Genomic DNA, 14,933 nt, shown 5'->3' with positions numbered 1-14,933 from the left:
CTACATCCCATGATTCACAGATATAAGTATCCTAGCTGAAAGAGGAAAGGCAACATATAGACTCCACTTCCATGGACACCTCTAAGTCTAATTGGCAAAACATAAAATTTGTATGTATAAGATCTTAGAGTTGGATGCATGTAATTCCTTTTGATTGACAAGTATGTGAGAGAGGTCAAAACCTCAATGTCCTGCCCAGCCGGGCAGGCTCAGCAGTTAAGCACTGACCTATAATCCAGGAGATCAAGGTTCAATTCCCAGTCAGGGCACGTGCCCGGGTTGTGGGCTCGATCCCCAGTCGGGGTGAGCAGGAGGCAGCCGATCAATGATTTTTATCATTGATGTTTCTGTCTCTCTCTCTCCCTCTCCCTTCCTCTCTCTCTAATCAATAGACATTTTTTTTTTAAAAAAAAAAAAGAAGAAACTGCATCTGTTCACAATGTCCCCAGGGACGTTTGTCTTTAAAAAAAACAAACACAAAAAACAAAAAAACCTCAATGTCCTTCGGATAAGACAGGACTACTCTGATCCTGGAAAATATCTCCAGTTGTATGCACTGTATTCTACCCATTCTATTTTAAACCCTTGGAGTGGCCCTGTGGTTCCCAGCCTGAGTGCTGACACACTGACATTACTACAAGTTACAATTTCCTCTCACAGGATTGCCACTTTAATGTTCACCCCATCAAATCTTCCCCCCAACTCCCTGGCCAGAACTTTGCAAGATTCAATTTGGAAACTCTCAATAAGAGAACTCTGTCCTGCTAGTCCCAACTCCCAAACCTCCATTGGTTTATTCTTGTAAACAGCACTCTGATCTTCCCACCTCTCCACCAGGGGTGAGAAAGGGTTTCCCCCTGGTATCATCTATTCACCAGCCCTGTTCCTCCTCCTCCTAAAGTCTGTCTTCTGTCAGACATCAGTGGCCTGCCTGGATCAGCTCTAACAACCAACTCTGAAGTGCCCTTCAACTCCAAAAGCCCCAGACGCTGCTTTATTATTATTTGTAACAGACACAGACCGATTCCCTCCTCACGAGAGTGATATTTTTAATTTGTATTCCTTGAGGAAAAAGCACCTAGGCACCAGGGAGAAAGAAACTGAAGCATGCAAGTCATGAGAGAAGTCAATTGGCAGCAATAATTTATCAAGAAAAATTTTTTAAAACAATTATATTTGAGTTCAACTTTATAATACAGAAGCAATAGATGATAAACACCCTTTCCTCAAAAGCCTTTTATTCTCAACCTCATCAATGACTACACTTTTACTTCTACTGAATCCCTTTACCACACCATGTAACAGGGTGCTTGCCCAGGCCAACAGTGTCCCAAAACGGAGAACTGCAGAAACACAAGGTATGTCCAATGAGAAAACGAGACTGAGGCTCGTCCTCTACTGCACTACTGAGCACTGACCGCAGTGCCCACAGATCATATGCATTCTTCTTCCAGAGGGAAATGTGCATGTCTGTGTGCCTGTGAATATATACATATATACACATACATACATACGAACGTGCAACACAAAGACATAAAGAATTTTTCTAATAACCACTTAATCAAAGTGATACTTGTTGGGGGGAAAAGTGTTCCCCAAAAATCTTCCTTCTAACTTGAGAGTTAATTACTGGACCAGAGAGTACTGCTCAAGGAAACATCTAACAAGCACTTGCTCATTTGTTATGCAGCTAATGTTGACAACTAAAATTTATAATAAGCTAAGGAAGCTATCTGATTTATAGCCATTTCCACATCCTCCACCTAGAATAATCCCTTTTTCTTAGAAATTAATACTTTAAGGAAAAAATGAAGGAGCTATACCAACAGGGACAAAAATGTAACTCAGGATTCTGCGAGTTTCTCAAGTCTTCAGAGAACGGACAATAGAAACTTTGAAGGAAAATTAATGTTTTTACCAGGATTATTCCTTCTCCCTGCTCCAAACTCATTAGTTTAGAAACTTTCTAGATATCGGAGCTCTATCAGCTAAAAGTCACCATTCTGCCCTTCCCACCCAACTGCCCAGTTCTGTCCAGCCAGAATTAAACCATATGAACATGCCTTATACTAACCCATCTGGAAACTACCTGAGAAGCAATAATGAGTTGGAGGACAAAAAGGAGTTGCCCTATATAACTTCTCAACTTTCAAATCTACCAATTTCTAGGACATCTCTCCAATTTATGTGCCAGTTTTCTTCCCTCCTATTTCAGACCATAACAGAGAAGAGGAAGAGGAAGGCGGCATTCATGACTAAGACGACAATCACTTAGCTCTGCATGGGGCTCAAAGGGTAAGCCATTGAATATGAATGTGAAGGCCTCAAGTCCAAGGGCTCAAGATCTGAAATTGCAACAGTTCTCTCCTCTGACAATCAGAGAAAGCTGTCATCTCTTGACTCCTATTAAGACTCCAGATTCTGAAGTCTGTAAGCCATCTAGTTATAAAGGAATGAAACACCTGAAAAGTCTGGGTTATGTAGCTCTCTGCCTTAGGCACTATATCTGAACTGTGTTTGATATATTTAAGAGCAAGGCATTCCTAGAAACAAACTCTCAGCCCCAGACATGTGGTGTTAGACCAATGAATCTGCAAGTGTTTCCTCCTAGAATGGGAGGCATCTGACTTCCAGGGTAATTTAAATTGGGGGGGGGGAAAGATATGATGCACACAGCAAACTGGTCCTCATCCCAGGTATGTTTCTTCTACTGTTTAATCCTAGTATTAAAGTCTCTAAACAAGACAGATATTTCCATGATTTGGCAAAACTTAAATGGGCTAAGAATCATTTTGCTGTGTGCATCATTTCTATTTTTCTTTCTTATGATGGTAAATTTTATGTGCCAACCTACCTCAGCCATGAGATGCCAAGATATTTGGTCAAACATTATTTCTGAGTGTGTCTATGAGGGTATTTGTTGATAAGATTAATACCTGAATCAGTAGACTGAATAAAGCAGATTTCCCTCCCTAATATGGGTGAGCCTTATCCAATCAGTTGAAGGCTTGAATAGCACAAAAAGGCTGACAGTCCTGCTAGCAAGGAGGAATTCCTCCTGCCTGAATGCTTGAGTTGGGACATCAGTCCTTTCCTGCCTTTGAACTCAAAGTGAAACATCAGCTCCTCTTGGGTTTCGAATCTTCCAGCTTTTGGACTAGAACTTACACCATCAACTCACCTATGCTCAGGTGTTTGGAATCAAACTGGAATGACACCGCTGTTTCTCTCCTGGCTGGCTGAGTGCAGATCTTGGGACTTATCACATGAGCAAATTCATTATAAATCTATATATGTATGCACACACACATACCCTATTCGTTCTGCTTCTCTGGAAAACCCAAATATACTCCTTAACATAAATTAACCAGGAAGTCGGAGACGCCTCCAATTCTAGGAAGAAACACTATAGATTCATTAAGTGGGGGGGGGGGGGGGGGGGGGGGGGGTCTGGGAAACAGCCATGTCCTCCATCTATCAGAGCAAAAAAAGTGAAGATTTCAGATAATTTAGACTGTTACTTGCTATTCTGCATATTGAAAAGGTAAATCCCTATTCCAGCACTCTGTTTCCATCCTTTTGTGAAGCTACTCAGATCATTTCTAGTTCTCTAGTTGTAAGTAAAAATACAAATGCCTGTCCTGACATCTCCAGACATTTAACAGGCAGACAAAATACTCTAGGCTGTCACAATTTTTCTGAGACAATTGAACAGTGGCCATTAATCATCATAAAATGCCCAGCCGGCATGGCACAGTGGTTGAGCATCAACCTATGAACCAGGAGGTCACGGTTCGATTCCCAGTAAGGGCACATGCACAGGTTGCCGGCTCCATCTCTAGAAGGGGTGTGCAGGAGGCAGCCAACCAATGACTCTCTCATCACTGATGTTTCTATCTCTCTCTCTCCCTCTCCCTTCCTCTCTCTAAAATCAATAAAAATATATTTTAAAAAAATATTCATAATATACCTCACGCCTCCCTCCAGCTTCTTCACCTCCCACTCAAAAGCAATGTTTATTTGAGGGCTAGATTTCAATAGCCTTAGTTAACAACTTACATTCTCCAAAGAAACAAACTCTACAGAGGTATGACATGAGAGGCATATGAAAACAATATCTTTTATTTCCTCTGGGCCCAACCTGAATCATACCTTATGGTCACAACTTTTACAGGTAGGCTATTAATTCAGCAGGCCACTTTTCCACATTGTCTTTTCCCTCTACTACTCCTTTATCATCTACCAAAGTACAAAGATATCTCTAATCCCCTTCCCCTAACCCCCCCAAATCAGAGTATAGTGTATGACAGTCAACGGAAACTAAGAAAAGAAAAGAGCCAAGAAAGAGACTCACCAAAAAGTGGCCTTCTTGTTCTGATCATTCCAAGCTATGAAGGGCTGGTATGACCACACACAGTGGCCCTCTGTAACCTTTTTTGGGGTACCAACAGTGATTACATGCCCCCATCATTTCCTTTTGAGACTCTCAGATTCCAAGGACATTTTTGTTCTTCTTCAAATGCATCAAACAGCGTGTCTACATGGGACACTGTTAGGCTAAAAAAAAGTAAGGCCTACCTCTCCTAGACCAGGTTGTTTTGGACATGATCACAATAATCAGTTTGATTCTAAGTATATCCAGAAGCAAGTAAACAGAAAGGTTTCAGAGATGATTAAAGGGCTTAAAAAATTAAAATAAGAAAATGTAAAATCTCAAGGCCAATGAATTACTAAAAACAGTAAATAGAAGCAGCAATGGAGTCATTCTATTTCTATGAGGGAAATTATTTTAAAGTCCCCAGGACAAAAGACAGTAAACGGCGAGTTGGGGATCATTAAAAAACTCCAGAACCAATGATTTCAAACCTTTGTCCTTCTTTGCCTATATGCTGCCCAGCTCTTTCACAAAAAGGCACCAGAATTAGATTCCTACCAACAGAAGACCCCAAAGACATGTGATGTTGGTTTCTGCAGAAACTGCATCTTTTGAAGTAATCTTTAAAAATCAAAATGAGAAAACCAAAGAGTATAATGATAAGCCACTTTCTCCTTCCCACTATAATTTTTCTTTGATTTACTGTCTGAGGGTTCAAGAAAAATCAAAATCATTAGTCTTAGATTCCTGAATTAATCTGAACTTAATTCATAGCTAATGTAGCCAAGAGTATATGCTTTTGTACAATTAAAACAGGACTTTACATCAGTAGGACTTTAGGGCTCTGAGTCCACTGTATCTGCCATACAATACACTAATGGTAGGGTGGAGGCCAGACAAGGGGGCGAAAATAGCCTTTACAAGCTAACATGACAGACAGCAGGACCCTAGCTAGACTGTAGGGAACTAATTCTATTCTGCAAGAGGAAACCCACATAATTAAGTTTCACACTTATAAAATTATCACTCTGAATTCAGAAATAAGAGGCATTTGGTTTTAGATACAATTCCATCTATAGATGCTAAATTTAAATTTAAAGAAAACACTCTGCATTAATATTATGGGTTGGAGCTTCTTACGTGATTCCTAAATCCACCTACTATTTTTTGTTTTGATACAATTCACAACTGTGGCAGAAGACTACCATAGCCCTGGCTCAGATGCAGTCCTTAGCTTCAGAAAGTCCATCGGTCATGTAGCTGGTTGTCACTGCTAAATCTGTTGCTTGCAGAGGCCTCAGAGTTCTGGGTTTGCCAAGTAGAGTCCTCGCCATTTAAGCTCTTCCTACATATAGGACATGTATCATGCTGAAACAGAAAGAAGATACCAGTCCAAGTAAATAGCTTGACCTGAAAAGTTGCAGGTACTACACACTTAAGAAATCCTGAGAGTTGGCCGGTAGAAAAACAAAAAGGGTATGCATTCTCACAGTGCACACTGGGCTCCAAGGTGTAACACCGGGACATCTCCCAAACAAAACTTTAAACAGAACTGACAGAGTTTGTAACGATAGCTAACATATACCACCAAACGGAACTAACCAGAATCAGTGACCTGAGATGATCTAGAGCAGGGGCCAGCAAATTTTTTCTGTAAAGGGACAGGTAGTACATATTTTAGGGTTTGCAGGCTAAATACTGCCTGTGTCACAACTACTCAACTCTGCTGAGGTCACACGAAAGTAGCCATAGACAATTTGTAAACAAATAAGTGTAGCTGTGTCCCAATAAAGCTTCACTTACAAAAACAGATGGCAGGCCACAGTGACTACATTGACTGTGGGCTAGAGTTTGCTAACCCCTAGTTAGAAGTTCCAAATGGATAATAACCTAAGAAACAGAAATGGTGTTACTAGGAGTTAGCAGGGGACTAAAATCTAACCTTCATTAACTGTTAACTACACCCTTACTGTGAACATTCCCCTGACAAGATGTGACTGGCACAGATGCCCTGTCACAGATCTGTACTCACCAGTTCCAACCATGGCACAATACAACTGCTATGAAAGAAGTGGTTGCAGGGTAACTGTCGGACTTCCTCTTCAACTGTGTAATCTTCTTTGCATACTGGACACTCTAAACCCATATCTGTTGGAGGAGGAAATGCCTTTTAAAGTAAACAAGCAAAAAGAAGGAAGACAATACTAGCCCAATTTCTTTAACAACCAAAGGAATGCATAAAGAAAAGACACAAAGGGCATCCAAGGTGGAGGCAGATAGGAAGCATGAGTTTTATTTCAAAATGGGTTGGAAGTGGTAGTAGACCGGGGTATGAAAAGGAAGACTGATGAATGGGCCTATTCTGATAAGACCTAGATAGGAACTATATAAGGCCGCCTTTTCCATGTAAAAGGTTGGAAGAAATAAACTAGGGCTTACGTTACCTGTTAGGGAAAACAGGAACAACATCTTTGCAATGTGTGAGAGACTTCTGGCAGCTTCTACTTAGGACCTAACACTGGAAATCTGTCCACCACAATCAAGGGACTCATCTCAGTAATCTTAGCTGTTCCCGTTCAGTGTCTCAATCCACTTTTACTCTACTATTCTCCATATTAAGCATCCTCTTCCAGCACAGCTGCCCTAAAACCCTCTGAACAAGCTGTAATTAAAAACTACACCAGGAGATGGTGCTGCAGAATTGCAAAGTTCTAAGGCAGATCAACCTCCAAGTCCAGAGTCAAGCAGCTGCCTCCTCTGAAAACACCAGCTAGTCTACTTCTCCAGTGGCAGGGGCCTGCTGCATGCCCCACAACACTCAAGGCAGTTGGAGTAAAACTACCACTTAGTAGACACTCCTTGCTCTCCATTTCCACCACCTTTGGCCTAATTCTAGCTTTTTCTTATGCCTGGTCTACTGGAACAGCCTCCCAAGTAGGACCCTCTAACCTCAGGTTTTCAACTCTACGAATATATACTACACGTGGGTACCTGCACATTTTCCCTAATACCAGCTCCATAGCACTCTCCAGGTGGTCTTCACTTGGATTCTCAGCTGGTGCCTCAAAAACCAACAAATTTAAAATTAAGAACATCACCTCCTTACCAAACCAGGGCCTACTAACAATTCCCTCATTCCTGATAATGACAGCACCACCTGTGTAGTTACAAAGTTGCATTATTTTAGAATCACCTTTGACACTTGCCCCTCCTTCAAGCCATTATGCAACCAGTGATGAAAGCCTTTGTTTTTTGTATCTACCCTTTCCTTTTGGTCAGCATTTGTCACCATCACCTGAACCCCACGTGGATGCTGCAACAGTCCCTTATATTTCTGTTTCTGCTTTTTTCCCCTTCCAATCTACTTCAGACACTACCTCCAAACCAATATACTCTAAAGACCATTTAAATTCCTTACTCCTCCATTTGGGGACCTACAAAAACTTACGTACCCTCAAATTATTCAGCCCTAACTACTCAGCCACAGCTTCAATGTCTCTACAACCAGGCCCCACCCTTCCTATCCAATCATACTTCCCATTACTCCCCAAACCAGGTCTAATAAGGTCACTCTCCTTATACCTGATTCAGACACCATGTCCATGCTGACATTTTAACATTGGTTCATAGTTTTCCTTAAAAAGAATGACCTCTCTAAGGTGACCCATCCTGTCTTTAAAATCTCTGACTCTAAATGTGTCATGAAAGAAATGCCCAGTCCAAAATAATGTCCATTATCACTAATTCCTCCAGTGTTTATAAATAGAATATCTCTTTCCAATGTACCTAAGTATAGAGTAGATATGAAACAAATTCCCAACCTCTCATTTGTATCTTTTCCTATTTCCCCTGAGCCAGTAAATAGCATCTGCTCAATAATCATTTTTACATTGTTATCTAATTATTTGCTGAGTTCTGCTTCCTCTAGTAAATTCTTCAAGAAATCTTTTATGTATCTTTGTACCACATGGTAATTGCTCAGGAAATACATGCTGACTAGCCGCAATGAAGAGGGTAGGTACCTTCCTTAAATGGCACCCAAGTAGGAATTTTAAGAGTGTTATAGATTCACTTGAAGATCCTTAGTACAGGAAGGTGCTAAATTTTAAACAGATCAGAAGATGACAGAAATTGAACCTACCAACTTGTTCCTGAGTTACTGTCACTGTTGGAAGAGATGTGATCTTTTCCTTGTCAGCTGGGGGAGGCCCTGTGTTTTCCAGTTGTCCTAAAAGCTACAAAAAAAGAAAAAGAAGTGGTAGACATCTATCCCTGTAACGAGCCGCTCTAGTTGAAAACAAACAGTGCAGGTATTAGAAATGTTAGTTGCTCTTACTTCTACAAGGCTCTGAGCGGCATAGGTTTCCTCTTTACTGCTGCCAGAACACACATAATTGCTTTATGATTTCAGGATGACATCTGTATAAACCTACAGATAGTAGACCCTATCATTGCAAGGCACACTTCTGGGCACAAAGCAACTTTAGAGGCAACAAAAGAGTTGTGACGTCATGAGCAAAACTACAGCTTAACAAAAAGTATACTTAACTGATCTAAAAACATCTCTCTGCTGGAAGGAAGAAAAGGGTGGGAGTATGGAAAGTAGCATAAGGTAAGCCAAAAAACGTAAATTACTGCCTATAAAATATGGATATAAACAACATGCTTTCTATTCTCAGCAATCCACAAGGGAAATGAAAAAAAAAAATTAAAATTAACATTAACAAGTAGAAATAGTTATACACGGTATGGAAATGCCTTTTCTCTGCTTCCTTCCCCTACTTTGCTCCATCTAGCAGAAATCCCTGCTTTGGCACATGAGGAGACCTTCCTTTTTTGTGAACTAACTTGTTAATAGGATCCTCACAGGACTGAACAAGAGGTCAAAAATACAAAATACTGTTTTGTTATAGGAAAACGCTTCTTTAAAATGCTTTTTTTTGAGAGAGAGGGGAAGGGAGAGAAAGAGAAACACTGATTTGCTGTTTCACTTATTTATGCATTCATTGGCTGATTTTTGTATGTGCACTGACCGGGTAGATCAAACCCACAACCGTGGTGTATGGCAACGATGCTCTAACAATGACGACCTATCCAGCCAGGGTGAAAAACCTTTTCTTCCTATGGAAGTGAAGCCATCTTCAAAAAAGGCCTAGGATCTAGAAGATGCATGGATACTGAGCTAAACCAGTAAACCATTTATCCCTTTAGTAAAATGCAAACCCACAAGCTCAAAATATTAGGGAAAGCAGAGTGACTGCCATTTCAGAAAGTAGCAGAAGGAAAGCAAGAAGCCTGCTGAGCCATGAGACACACTAAACAGATACCTTCAAAAGGCAGCTCCTCACCTGAGTTACAATGGCATCAAGCCCTGTTTGACCCCAGGCATAGTCCCCAGGGTTGGAGTGCAGCATCCCGCTCCTACACATGAGATGAGATAGACGGCATTAGATGAAGTGACAAGGCTCTGTCTTACATCACACAAAAAAACTGAGAGAGGGATTCTGTTCTCTCTCAGACTTGCAGTCACTAGTTCTCTAAAATCAAGTGGCAAAGAATTTCTCAGGATTTTCAAGATCAGAGAGATTATCCAGATAGTCCCCCATTCTCTAGGAATTTTTCCTGAACTGAATGGCATATAAAATGTGAAGCTACCTGAAATACCATGTGGCACACAAGAGCAAAAGGATTCATTGCCTGTCGGTTAAAAAAAGTTTGTCTTCTCTGTGCCCACTTACATTAATAAATGGAGCAGCTTTTTTCGTTGCTGTTTTTATTTTATTTTTTGTTAATCCTCACCTGAGGATATTTTTTCCATTGCTTTTTCGGATAGTAGTAAAAGGGAGGGAGGGGAGAGAGACAGAGAGAGAAACATCGATGTGTCTCACATCGACTGGTTGCCTACTGCATGCGCCCCGACAGGGGCCAGGAATCGAACCCATGACCTTTCCGTGCAAAGACCAGCCCTCTAACCACTAAGCCACACCCACCAGGGCTGGAGCCGTCTTTTAAGAGTTTTTCCCTTGTGACTGGAAAATATCTGTAACAGAACTTCCTCATTCAGAACAGCTGCCTGTGGTCCTGAACAATAAGGAGCTTTCAAGTAGAAGCAGCCACAGCAATCTCTCTGATCACAACTTAAAGCAATTGCAAGAAAGACTTGGCAGCATTTCTTTTTGGAGCTCTGGTACACTGCCCTGGCTGATGGAGGGAGTATGTTTGGAGAAACCAGGGCTGGGAAATAGGGTAGCTATGTGGATGAACTGAGGTCCCTCTGAGCAAAGAAAGCCTTTTGGGGCAGAATCAGAAGTAGCAAAATAACTCAAGATGAGGAAGTCCCATCTTTAACCCCAATGATATGTCACCCTGATACTGAATTACAGCCTTTTGTTTCTTCTGACGAACCTTCTAACTTTGAAAAAAGTTAAGCATTATGTTTTCAATTTCAGAAATTCTTAAGGAATAAAATCTTCCCATATGATTAGAAGAAACCCACAGATCAGATACCAAGCCTGGCAGGGACCTACTCATTCCCCACCTCAACACAACCCATAATCAGACACATCCAGCGCCTAGACATCCTGGGGACCAGAATGACTCTTGGGAGCCTGAACAATAAAAAATAAGTTTTAATTAAGTTTGGGCTCAGCAAACAGCCTACCAGCCTGCCAATCACATCTGTGCACTCACCTATGCAGCTCTTCCTCTCTCTTACCATGGCACAGATACTATAGTAGCTAAAATGATGCTACTCTTGCAGAATAAAACAAAAGGCAGTTAGTTACTTACCAGGTAAAAGGGTGTGGGGATCCACCAGGAACTGCAGAATTTGCAAAGAACCCTGCAAAGATCTGTTGTATTATTCTGTTGGGGGAAAAAAATGAGGTAAGACAACAGACTAATGAAAGTACTCTACAAATATCCATGGTTAACCAATCATTCCAACCCCTTCCCCAAGCCACTATGGCTTTAACTATTATAAAGAAATCAGTCTGCTAACTAGTAGAGTCCTATTTTGCTATTATGCCTATCTTCCTGACCTCTGCTATCTTATGCATTAATAGATTTTTGTGAATTAGGTTGGAAAGAAATCTGACTGCGTGGTGTAGTTTTCTATCTACATTCCTTGGACCCCTGGCAGCAATATGAGGAGACTGAAGAAGATCCTAAGCCAGTGGGTTTCTGGGCCCATTTCCCTGTAACAAGGGTAGTTCCATTTTTATGTGTTACACATTGGGTTTCTGTGTAAGATACTATTTAATGGGGCCCCCTTTTAAACTTTTTTATCGACTTCAGAGAGGGAAAGAGAGAAAGATAGAAACATCAATGATGAGAGAGGCATTGATCTGCTGCCTCCTGCATGGCCCCCACTGGGGATTGAGCCTGCAACCCAGGCATGTGCCCTGACTAGGAATCGAACCTTGATCTCCTGGAGCATAGGTTGACGCTCAACCACTTAGCCATGCTGGTCAGGCTTTAACAGGCCCTTTAAAAGAATTTTCTGAGAACACTTCCATTTTACAAACACATATTGACATTCTGAATTAAGTGTTTCAAATACTCATAACAAATATATTCATTCACATTTGAAATTTGCCATTCTGAACACTTAAAGATGGCAAATCTAAAAAGTACTTTATCCTAATGAATCGGTCATTGTTACGCAGAGATAATGGTGTAATGTCTCAGGAAAAGAAAATCAATGAAGGAATTTTGCCCCTAGATCTCCTGTTTTCTGAATGATAAGCACTTTCTATGTCTCCTCCCCTCTCCCCACTTTATTGAGATATAATTCACACGATATGTACTTTTAACCCCCTGGTTCCCACTTTACTTATCAGGCAGATCAATATATCAATGGCAGTAGCCAATTAGATGCTCCCTATTTCTAAAGCTCAACAATAGGTAACTACAGTATGTTTGTTCTAAAATATGTCCAAAAATTATTCTATACCCCTCCCTTAAGTACAAGCTGGATTTAGTGACTTTTTTTAATTGAGGTATAATTCACATATGATTTTCAGATGTACAACATAATTTGATGTTTGTATATTGCAAATGATCACAACAATACTAGTTAACATTCATTACCATGCATAGTTAAAAAATTTTCTTGTGATGAGAACTTGTAAGAGCTACTCTTTTAGCAACTTTCAAATGTGTTATACAGTATTATTAACCCTAATACTGTGATTAACTATAAACTCATTGGGGTTTTTTAAATTATTTTTTTCCTTTTTATTGAATTTATTGGGGGGACACTGGTTAAAATTATATAGGTTTCAGGTGCACAATTCTACAACATGTAATCTGTATATTGTATTGTACACCCCAAATCAAGTCTCTGTCCATCACCATTTATCCCCCCTATACCCTTCCCCACCTCCCCCGGCCCTCACTGTGGTTTTGATTTGCATTTCCCTGATGATACTCACCATGCTGTATATTACATACTCATTATTTATTTTATAACTGGAAGTTTGTATCTTTTGACCACTCTTCACCCATTTTCTTTCCACTCCAACCTCACACCCTCTGACAACCTCCAAATTGTTCTCTGTAACTCTGAGCTTGGTTTTGTTTCTTTTAAGATTTCACAAATCAGTGAGATCATGTGGTTATGCCTTTCTCTGTCTGACTTACTTCACTTAGCATAATACATTCAAGGTCCATCCATGTTGTCACCAATGGCAAGATTTCATTGTTTATGGCTAAATAATACTCCATTGGGTAATGTACACACCACAATTTTTTCCATTCATCCACTGATGGACACTTAGGTTGTTTCCATGTCTTTGCTATTGTAAATAATGGTGCAGTGAACATGAGGATACATATTGTTTAGTATCAGTGTTTTTGCTTTCTTCAGATAAATACCCAGAAGTGAAATTGCTGGGTCATATGGTAGTTCTATTTTTTAATATATTTTTATTGATTTCAGAGAGAGGGAAGGGAGAGGGAGAGAGACATATTAACATCGATGAGAGTCACTGATCAGCTGCCTCCTGCATGCGCCCCACTGGGGATCGAGACTGCAATCCAAGCATGTGCCCTGACCGGGAATCGAACCTCCATCTCCTGGATCATAGGTCAATGCTCAACCACTGAGCCACACTAGCCAGGCGGTAGTTCTATTTTTAATTTTTTTTTTAAATCCTCAAAACTGGGTATGTGCCCTAACCAAAAATGGAACCCGCAACATTTTGGTGCACGGAACAATGTTCCAACTAACTGAGGCACTGGCCAGGGCTCTATTTTTAATTTTTAACAGACCCTCCATACTGTTTTTCATAGCAGCTGCACCAATTTACATTCCTACCAACAGTGCACAAGGGTCTGTTCCTTATTCTCTACATCCTCGCCAAAACATGTTATTTTCTGTCTTTTTTATCACAGCCATTCTAACAGGTGTGAGGTGATATCTCATTGTTGTTTAGATTTGCATTTCCCTAATAATTAGTTATATGTAGCATCTTTTCTATGTTGGCCAACTGTATATCTTCTTTGGAAAAATATCTATTCAATCTTCTCTACAATTAAGTTGTATGAGTTCTTTATATATTTTGGATATTAACCCCTTATCAGGTATGATTTGCAAATACTTTCACCCACTCAGACTGCCCTTTCATTTTGTTGATGGTTTCCTTTGCTGTGCAGCTTTTTAGTTTTATGTAATCCTACTACTTGTTTATTTTTGCTTTTGTTGCCTTCGCTTTTGGAGTCCAAAAAATCATTGCCAAGAAAAATGTCAAGGGGCTTACAACCTATATTTTCTTCTAAGAGGTTTATGGTTTTAAATTTTACATTCAAGTCTTTAATCCATGATGAGTTAATTTTTGTGTATGGTGTACGAAAGTGGTCCAGTATCATCATTCTTTTGAATGTGACTGTCCAGTTTTCTTAGCATCATTTATCGAAGAAACTGTCTTTTTCCCATCAAGACAGTGCACTTAAATGTCTAAAATGTAAAAAACATTGATTTAGAGCCAAAATCACTGAGTTCGTAACACTCACCAAATAAAAGATGGTTGGGCAGATGCCCATGGTTAATGTATTTTACAAGTAGTAAGATCAAATCTTCAGAAGATTCCTAAAACATTGTTTAATATAAAATAAATGTTAACCCTATCCTACAATTAGTCTAAAAGAACATGCCAGTTATTCTATTAGCTGAAGTACCTAATAAAATACCTAAATAGCAAACCCAAATCCATTCTCAGCACCCTTCTCCCTTGCCACCTACTACTACAAAGGACAGAAAGGCTAAATACATATTCTCCTAGCTTTCTTTACAGCTGGGGTTGGGGAGCATGTGACAAAGTACTCAGTGAGTAGAATGTTCCTGACAGGTGACATAAAGGTGGGAATGGAACAGTGGAAAAGATCTTCCTTTCCTTAAAAAAAATTTTAAAGAACAAGTAAGCTGGTGCTATTTCTTTCCCTTTTTTTCCTGCCTGAGGTCCTAAGGTAGCATGAGAGAAAGACCAAGAGAATCGCAGAGATCCAACACTAACATGGTTGAGACACTGAACTAACCTGCTGCCACCTACCTACAGAT

General features: G+C 40.2%; 1 protein-coding gene across 1 annotated transcript in view; it reads right to left on the bottom strand.

Annotated features, from left to right (window-relative positions):
• Positions 1-4,106: 4,106 nt before the first annotated feature.
• Positions 4,107-14,933, bottom strand: part of RNF115 (ring finger protein 115) — a 78,732-nt gene continuing 67,905 nt past the window's right edge. The window contains exons 5-9 of the mRNA XM_016202391.2: positions 11,165-11,239; positions 9,724-9,796; positions 8,517-8,610; positions 6,408-6,523; positions 4,107-5,743 (exon numbers count right to left, since the gene is read on the bottom strand). Of these exons, the coding sequence (XP_016057877.1) occupies positions 5,612-5,743; positions 6,408-6,523; positions 8,517-8,610; positions 9,724-9,796; positions 11,165-11,239 (490 nt within the window). The 3' untranslated portion in view covers positions 4,107-5,611. The remainder of the gene's footprint in view (positions 5,744-6,407; positions 6,524-8,516; positions 8,611-9,723; positions 9,797-11,164; positions 11,240-14,933) is intronic.

The sequence above is a fragment of the Miniopterus natalensis genome, chromosome 19 (assembly GCF_054644295.1).
Source record: "Miniopterus natalensis isolate mMinNat1 chromosome 19, mMinNat1.hap1, whole genome shotgun sequence".
Classification (NCBI taxonomy): Eukaryota; Metazoa; Chordata; class Mammalia; order Chiroptera; family Miniopteridae; genus Miniopterus; species Miniopterus natalensis.
Note: the sequence above shows the minus strand (reverse complement) of the source record. Positions and strands in the feature narration are given on the sequence as shown.